The 9,497-nt window shown below is 35.1% G+C and overlaps 1 protein-coding gene across 1 annotated transcript; it reads left to right on the forward strand.

Moving 5' to 3' along the window:
• Window positions 1-4,234: 4,234 nt before the first annotated feature.
• LOC131856731 (uncharacterized) lies at window positions 4,235-8,549 on the forward strand. The gene is made up of 6 exons (XM_059208634.1): window positions 4,235-5,228; window positions 5,310-5,498; window positions 5,637-5,773; window positions 6,152-6,412; window positions 7,813-8,072; window positions 8,504-8,549. The coding sequence occupies exons 1-6, from the start codon at window positions 4,235-4,237 to the stop codon at window positions 8,547-8,549; spliced, it is 1,887 nt and encodes a 628-aa protein (XP_059064617.1).
• The last annotated feature ends 948 nt before the right edge of the window (window positions 8,550-9,497 follow it).

The following is a 9,497-nucleotide window of genomic DNA, read 5'->3' on the forward strand; positions in this document are numbered from 1 at the left end:
ATGTGCTAATTGGTTTGTTTTCTTATCAATTATTTCATATTATTTTTGAATGCATTATGTTACCACTAAAGTTTTTATTGAAACTGATACAAAATTTAAATTTAATCTATCATAACCAGAATAATCTTACTAAAATTTTTAAAAATAGCTTTTGTAAAACAAAATCCAATGAGAAAATGTTAGTTATCTAGCAATAATTGATGTTAATTTAATCTAATTTAAGATATATTATAACACTTTCAAAAGCAAGATAAATTGTCTAATATAATATAAATCAAATGGTACCTAATGGCTAGAAGGGTAGAATAAAAATGTTTGCTGAAATTGTAACATATTTAGTCCTTATATGCTCATTTTTCCATATTGCCCTATTCTATCAAACTTAGGATTCTAGAAGTTCTAAACAAGGACTACACAAACCAAGCCTAAGGAATAAATAATAGATTACTGTGATAGTGGCAATTGAAGCCTTTGAATCTTCTATAAGAAAGATTCATTGATACTTTGTAGGAATGACTCCTAGTGTATGAACGAGAAATAAACTTTGATTGCCTAGAATTAACTCACTATCCTAAATAAATAGCTATGAGAGAAGGGACACTATATAACATTAAAATAGAAGAAAATAATGAAATTTAAAAGATCCTTCAGGGAATGAAGTTAAGCTACTTTCATAATCTCTTATATACCTAAGAAAATCAAGATTATCTTGAAAGATTAGAAATTAGAACATAATTAGTGTGGAGAGATGAAGAGAAATAGATTCTATCTATAACCAAGATACAACTAGACTCTCAATTATTAGTGAAACTAGAGGAGAAAAAATAGTAATTAGGAGTTCTCATGCTCTATTTTTTTGTTGCTAAGGTTACCCAATTAATAAGTAAATCCCTCCTATACTAGGGTTGGTAACTTGTAATATCAAGGTAGGTCAAATAGGTGAACACTAAATGTTTGGAAAACACGAAGATCACTTATATTTCCCTAAGGAAGGTTAGGAAACCCCCAAAGATTGTAAGGTCAATAGCTAGTTTTGAACTAGGATAAAGGTGTGTGTGCTAGGAGAAGGATTATGAAGGCTAGGACTAAATAAATGATAGGTCATAGGATATATGTAGAAACTTTCATTATAGCAAGAAATCCTAAAATAGTGTGTATTCATTCCAACTTAATTAATGAGCTGAATCATCATATCATCATTTAACTATTGTGTATGCCTATACAATTTAAGACACAAAAAATGCAAATATAACCTAAATGAAACAAGTAGATTAGATTTATGTCTAATAAATTTTCATCATAAATAACGATTCAATAATAATTAGAATCAACCAAATAAGTGAATTAAATTGAAATTGCATCCATTATTATATAAGTAAAAAGTAAAACAGAACCAACCTTACATAAAATTAAATATAAAAATTCAAATACAAATAAAGATATTTCCAACTGTATAAAGATTTATAAAAATCGCTCGAAATTAAACACTCAACATCCGAAAACTTATTTGTTGAAACCCATATCTATATATCTATCAATCTGTATAAAAGACTTAATATTTTCCTTTGAATTTTTCCTTGTTGATAACAATATGTTCAAAAAAGGGGAGCCGTCGTTTTCTATCATTAATTGTAGATGCTCCATTGCAATAACTCAATGAAGGATCAAAAACATGCTTTACAGATAGCAGAAATTCGAGAATTATTCGAGATCTAGACAAGCATTAGCCTGATTCCCGAACATGTCTCAATCCAAATTTTTTCATGTGGCGATTTGATATCGTTGGCTTTCCCACCAAACTTTAAGTATACGGTATTTCTAATATCAACTTTAGTCAAATAATATGGACAAAAATTCGCTTACAAACATATACACGTGTACAGGAGAATAGATATCAGGTCGAATCTTGTTTTGCGAGGCCAAAATGGATAGATTCACTTTGTCTATCCACAAAATGCTAGCTTATCAGCAGGCTTTTCCTTTGAATATATTCACTCTGTCTATTCACTGCATTTTTAAGAAGTTACATAAAGAGTTCATGTACCGTCACCAATATCCATCCGCCTCCTCTCTGAGTTGAATGGATAAATAATGCATTTATCCATTACTTTGCTCAGTATATGAAATCCAAAAGATTCTAGAAAATAATGCATTCAGATATTACATGTGATTTTCTAGTTAATAACAATTATAAGAATTTATTGCATTTTCAACAGTCTTGAGTGAAGAGGGATTGTTGTCTATGGTCGCTATATTGCGCTCTCGGTTTTCAAATTTGAGATAATTGTAGAATATCAATTGGCGAGTTGAGGATTCTTATTTGCAAATCCTTGAGAGACAATTCAATTATTTGGTCTTTCTATTTTGTAAACTTTTACTCGTCCAATATCCAATATTATGTGCTCAATTGCTCTCTCATGTCCTCTTTTCAAAACAATTCAAATTAATAACTTTTCCTATGGCGGTGAGGTGTTTTAAATAAATTTTTGGGAAAAGTGTCTAATTTTTGGCAACCAATGGGATGAGAGGAATTAAATATCATTAAAAATATAATTATTCTACCCTCTTGGTTGTGAGTTAGGGTTATGCACTCTTTTTAGAGGTTTTGGAAACATTTTGGGTTCATCCTTGGACTTGATTTTTGCTCATTGCTTTGTTGTTCTTCAGAGGCTGCTAAACCTGTGGAGAAGGAGACCCAAAGATGGCAGTTTGCAGGTTTCTAGGAAGGCTAAGGACGGGAGTTTGAGGCTCTTCCATGTGCAAGCTCATGCAAAGTTTGCCTTTGTGCCAAACAGTGCAGATTTGTGTTTGTTTTGGGTGTGTTCGCAAGTGTGTTTTAGCAAGGGTTTGTGTTTTCAGTTAAGTTTTATGTATTAGTTTTGGTTTGCTACTGTATTGCAGCCATTTTGCTGTTAAAATAGAGTGGAATAAGTGTGTTGGGTCGTGATTCTTTTGTTGTGTGAGTTTGATAGTGATTTTGGTGTTTCCGGGCTATTTTTGTGTTGTTTTGGAGCCCGTTGAGCTTTGTATTGAACTCCATTTTTGGAGATATTTTGTAAAACTCTTTTGCAGATCTGGAAGTGTCATTTTATAGGCCGTTATACTGCTGAAATTTTGCTAGAAATGTTTATTCTCAGATTTATGAAGAATATCTAAAGTTGTGTTACTTTTGGCATTGTTTCGGGTATACCCGATTTGGCGGTTTTCAAAAAAATCTTTATTTGGTGGAAATTTTGTTGTATTGCATTAAAAATAAAAAGGAATATCAAATCTGATGTAAAAACCAGTAAGAGGACATTACAGTGGTATTAGAGCCAATATCTTGCCAGCTTGAGGGTTTATACCATTTTGCATGCAACCAAGTGAACGAGAAAAAAGGTATTTACAGCAACAGAAGAACAAGGAGATTTTGTACAAATCTTTGGTTGAGGATAAAAATGTAAAATCTAAAGAAAAGATAATAATGGCTAACCCAGATGAGATGCATAAACAATTTTTCTTAGAACTCCAAAATAACCAAAAGAAAACTGTAGATAGTTTGGTTGAGACTAGAGAAGCCCTATGGTTATTAACAAAAAAACTTCAAGAAGTAGGGTTTACTAATGAGAGAGGAAGCCCTTCAGAGGGGCCAAAAGGTTTGAAACCTACATCCTCTAAATCAGAAAAAAGTATATTCTTACCTGTAGATGAGACACCAGTATCAAATGCAACTATTAATCCTATGGAAGAGGTTACCGAAAATCTGGTTGTATTGAGGGCCACTTATAATGGCTTGGATGATGACTTTAAGGGTTCAGTTCCTTTCAGAGAATATGTGGACATGATGAACACTTTGTTGCCCAAGAAAGAGTATAGGAGAGAGTAGGACATAAGTGGAAGAGAACTCAAAAATAAAATAAGCAAATTTGTAGCCCCTACCTTTGATGGAACAAGCAAAATTTCTGCTAGAGCATGGTTACAAAAGTTACAAACCTTCTTCACTCTTAATCCTATGAAGGAGCATGATGTTGTTCAGTTTGCAACACTACACTTGGAAGATGCAGCTTATGATTGGTGGTATCATGGAATGACTACTCAAGTCCATGGTTAGGTAACTACTTTTGATGAGTTTAGTTAAAGAGTGATAGATAGATTTGATCTCAAGGATGAGGAAGAGTATTTTAAAGAATTGTCAAAGTTGAGACAAATCAAATCAGTTAATGAGTATGTAGAAGAATTTCAAAAGGTGACTGTTATGGTACCTGACATATCTGAAAAGAGAATCATTTATCTTTTCCTTGATGGTCTTGAGGATCCAATTAAGGGCTTGGTTAAAGCTTTCTCACCCTCAACTTTACAGGAAGCTATCAAAAGAAGTTTGCAGCTTGAAACTTACATGCCTAAGAAACCAGTGACAAATCAAAAGCCTCCAAATCTTTGGCAACATAAGGGAAATTTTCAGAAAAAGACTTTTTCACCACCACCAGCAAAGAATGTGACAAATACAACAAACAAGAAGGTAGATGAAGAGACTAAGAGTGAACTTCGAAGGAAAAAGCTTTGTTTCACCTGTAGGGAGCCATGGGTTCCAGGACATAGGTGTTTGGGAAAAGGTCAAGTGCACTATATTGAGGTTGCTTTAGACTCTGATTCAGATGAGCATGGAGAATTTCATGACACTAAGGAAGAAGAAGAAGAAGAGAAAGAAAAAGAAATCAGCAAGGGTGGCACTTTCGCAGCATTATCAGGAGTCCCGAGATATCATCCTTTCCGCATCCGAGGGGTATTAGCAGGGCAAAGGATCATAGTCCTTCTAAATAGTGGGGCAACTCACAATTTTATAGATGAGGGGTTTGCCATAAAAAGAGGACTTAAAGCAGAAGATTTTGAAGGGTTCAATGTTACTGTAGCTGATGGATTCACTATGCCTTGCACACGTGTGGTAAAGCAACTCAAGATGACTTTGGGAGACTATGAGCTTTGTGATGACTTCTATGTTGTTGCAATTGGAGAAACAGATATTGTATTGGGTGTTCAATGGTTACACTCTATTGGGGGCTATTACATGAACCATCAAACAATGGAGTTCAAGTTTCAGTCCAATGGGAAAGAAGTCCATTTAAGGGGCTTATCAAATGGAGCACCCAGGGTGGTCACTGCAAAGAGGATGGAGAGGACCTTTCGAAGAGGACATGTAGCATGGGCAGCAGGAATCATAATCCATCTCATGAGCCCTTCCAAGGGACAAAGTAATTTTCATTTTGAAATTTAGAAAATTCTTGATAAGCATAGTCTAGTTTTCAATGATTTGCCCCTAGGATTACCACCAGATAGGGGATTTGAGCATGTTATAGAATTAGAACAAGGTGCAAAACCTGTTATAACTACTCCATATCACCATCCAGGGGGTTATAAAGAGGAAATAGAAAAGACTATTAAGGAACTCTTGGACATGGGATTCATAAGGCCAAGCTCTAGCCCATTTGAATCTTCTGTGGTACTTGTGAAGAAAAAGGATGGTACAATGAGAATGTGCATAGATTATAGGGCCCTAAAGAAGAAGACCATAAAAAATAGGTATCCCATACCTCGTATAGATGAGCTCATTGATGACTTACATGGTGCGTTATACTTTTCAAAAATTGACTTGAGATCAGGTTACCATCAGATTCGCATGAGGAAGGAAGATGTGGAAAAGACTGCTTTTAGATGTCACTATGGGCACTTTGAATTTCTTGTTATGCCCTTTGGTCTTACTAATGCACCAACAACATTCCAATCTTGTGTGAATAAGGTATTCAAAAAGCATCTTCGAAAATTTGTTTTGGTGTTCTTTGATGATATGTTGATTTATAGTAAAACATGGAAAGAGCATTTAGAGCATATAGATACTATTTTGGGCATCTTGGAGTAGCAATCCTTCTATGCTAAATTATCCAAATGTGAGTTTGGTTTGACTGAGATTCTATACTTGGGACATGTTATAAGCTGCAAGGGAGTACAGGTTGATCAACATAAGATTCAAGCAATTTTGGATTGGCCACCACCCACCAATCTTACACAGCTGAGGGGGTTCTTTGGGTTTTGTAGCTACTATAGAAGGTTTGTCAAAGGATTTTCTCAGCTTGCTGCCCCTTTGACTGATTTGACTAAGAAAGGAGCCTTTGTATAGATAGAAATGGCACAGAAAACATTTGATAAACTTAAGGAGGTGATGAGTTCATGCCCCGTACTTGCAATTCCAGATTTCTCGTTACCTTTTGTTGTTGAATGTGATGCTTCTGGAGAAGGTATAGGAGCTATCCTAACTCAAAAGGGACATCCAATAGCATTTGAGAGCAGAAAATTGAATCAACTAGAAAGAGGGTATTCCATCTATGACAAGGAAATGCTAGCTATCATGCATGCACTTGACAAATTCAGACAATATTTGGTATGTGGGAGATTTGTCGTGAAGACAGATCATAATAGCCTCAAGTTCTTTTTAAACCAAAGGGATTTGAATGACCGTCAACAAAAATGGGTGAGTAAATTGCAAGCCTATGATTTTGAGATTGAGTATGTAAAAGGAAAGAAAAATGTAGTTGCTGATGCTCTTTCAAGGAAGCCCACTCTATGTTCTTTAACATCTATTTCTGCTGATTGGAAGGTTTCCATAATTTTAGAGTATGCTAAATATTCCTTTGCCACTAATATATTGCATGAGTTAGTGGATGATAATAGATACAAAGTTATTGATGAGCTGATCTATTACAAGAATAGGATATTTTTGGTGCCAAGATCAAAGATTAAGGAAATGATATTGAGGGCCTTTCATGACACACCATTGACTGGTCATCAAGGATATTTCAAAACATATAGGCAGATCTAAGAGCATTTTGTGTGGAAGGGTATGAAGGAGGATGTTCTCAAACACATTAAGGAATGCATGGTATGCCAACAAAACAAGAGTGAGCAAATTTTTCCAGCTAGGTTATTGCAGCCACTTCCCATTCCTGAACAAAATGGGAAAGTATTTCCATGGACTTCATTACTGGTTTGCCTAAGGCTCAAGGTAAGGATTGCATATACATGGTAGTAGATAGGCTAACGAAGTATGCACATTTCTTTCCTATTGCATCTAATTTCAAGGCATCACAAGTGGCAGAATTATTCTTCAAAGAAATTTTCAGATTACATGACTTGCCTAAGAACATTGTCAGTGATAGAGATAGTAGATTTCTCAGCTCTTTTTGGAAGGAACTCTTTCATTTGATAGGGACATAACTCACTCCTAGTACCAGCTATCATCCTCAAATAGATGGACCAATAGAAATAGTTAATAAATGGATAGAGGGATACTTGAGGAACTATGTTTCAAATCAACAGCATGCTTGGGTAAAATGGTTGCATCTAGGGGAGTATTGTTACAATACCTCTCATCATATGTCTATTGGTATGCCTCATTTCCATGCTCTCTATGGTTATGATGCCCTTTCCTTTGTTGATCTATAACTTTCAGATAGTAGAGTACCCGCAACACATGATTTTATTGAGCAAAGCCAAAACATACTCAGGTCTCTCAAGGATAATCTACAACATGCACAAAATCAGCAAAAATTGTATGTAGATAGAAAGAGAACATAAAGAGTTTTTGAGGTAGGAGAATTGGTATTTGTTAGGTTGCAGCCATATAAGGAAAGTACCTTGAAGAGGAGTGGGGTAGAGAAGCTCAAGCCAAGGTTTTATGGGTCCTATAAGATCATCAGAAAGATAGGAGAGGTAGCTTATGAATTGGAGCTTCCACCTAATAGCAAAATGCATAATGTTTTTCATGTTTTTTGCTTAAAGAAGGTTATTGGACAGCAGGTCATGGTATCTACAGAGTTACCACCCCTTGATGATGATGGGAAATTAGTTTTAATACCAAAGGAGGTGTTCGATACAAGGGAAAGAAGATTGAGAAATAGAAACATCATAGAGCATCTAGTCAAATGGAAGGGATTACCATTAGAGGATGCAACTTGGGAAGGAGTAGAGATTCTTGAACATCCCAACCTTCATGTCGCCTTTTCAAAACAATTCAAATTAATAACTTTTCCTATGGCGGTGAGGTGTTTTAAATAAATTTTTGGGAAAAGTGTCTAATTTTTGGCAACCAATGGGATGAGAGGAATTAAATATCATTAAAACTATAATTATTCTACCCTCTTGGTCATGAGTTAGGGTTATGCACTCTTTTTAGAGGTTTTGGAAACATTTTGGGCTCATTCTTGGACTTGATTTTTGCTCGTTGCTTTGTTGTTCTTCAAAGACTGCTAAACCTGTAGAGAAGGAGACCCAAAGATGGGAGTTTGTAGGTTTTCAGGAAGGCTAAGAATGGGAGTTTGAGGCTCTTCCATGTGCAAGCTCATGCAGAGTTTGCCTTTGTGCCAAACAGTGCAGATTTGTGTGTGTTTTGGGTGTGTTCGCAAGTGTGTTTCAGCAAGGGTTTGTGTTTTCAGTTAAGTTTAATGTATCAGTTTGGTTTGTTGCTGTATTGCAGCAATTTTGCTGTTAAAATAGAGTGGAATAAGTGTGTTGGGTCGTGATTCTTTTGTTGTGTGAGTTTGATAGTGATTTTGGTGTTTCCAGGCTATTTTTGTGTTGTTTTGGAGCCCGTTGAGCTTTGTATTGAACTCCATTTTTGGAGATATTTTGTAAAACTCTTTTGCAGATCTAGAAGTATCATTTTATAGGCCGTTATGCTGCCGAAATTTTGCTGGAAATTTTTATTCTCAGATTTATGAAGAATATCTAAAGTTGTGTTACTTTTGGCATTGTTTCGGGTATACCCGATTTGGCGGTTTTCAAAAAAATCTTTATTTGGTGGAAATTTTGTTGTATTGCATTAAAAATAAAAAGGAATATCAAATCTGATGTAAAAACCAGTAAGAGGACATTACATGCTCAGCATCGATGTTCTGCTCTCTAACCCATTGTTTGACCAGCACTCGCTACTAGTTGCACACATTTATTGTTTTTCTTTTCATGCAAGCAGGTTCGTTTTTTGTCTCTCGCTCACAATACACATGGTGTTTACAAAGGATTTGGTATCCCATGGGAACATACCAAATTCTAATAAGAGGAAAAGGGACTATCACAATGATAGAAGACTATCACCATGCTCTCATATTCCCAAAATTATCATAAGGTGAGATCAAAGACATTTTTCTATTTTATCTAGTATTATAATAGTATGGTGTAACTACATATATTGTTAGGGTATAATGAAGATATGTTATGGTTGACGAAGGGCCATCCTGGTGATCTTAAACTCATGATAAAAATCTATAGGACTATCTTGAGAAGATCTGTTTTCTCATCATGCTCAGAAATTTCTCCATTTATTTTAACTACTATCGCTATTGTTATGTAGGTAGAAGAGGTATTGTCCTATTATCAAAATGATTGATATGGATTTGGATTTCACAAACTATCAGAAAAATATCTTAGTAACAATAATCATGCGTATGATTGTCACAGTGCATAAATCATAG

The sequence above is a fragment of the Cryptomeria japonica genome, chromosome 7 (assembly GCF_030272615.1).
Source record: "Cryptomeria japonica chromosome 7, Sugi_1.0, whole genome shotgun sequence".
NCBI lineage: Eukaryota > Viridiplantae > Streptophyta > Pinopsida > Cupressales > Cupressaceae > Cryptomeria > Cryptomeria japonica.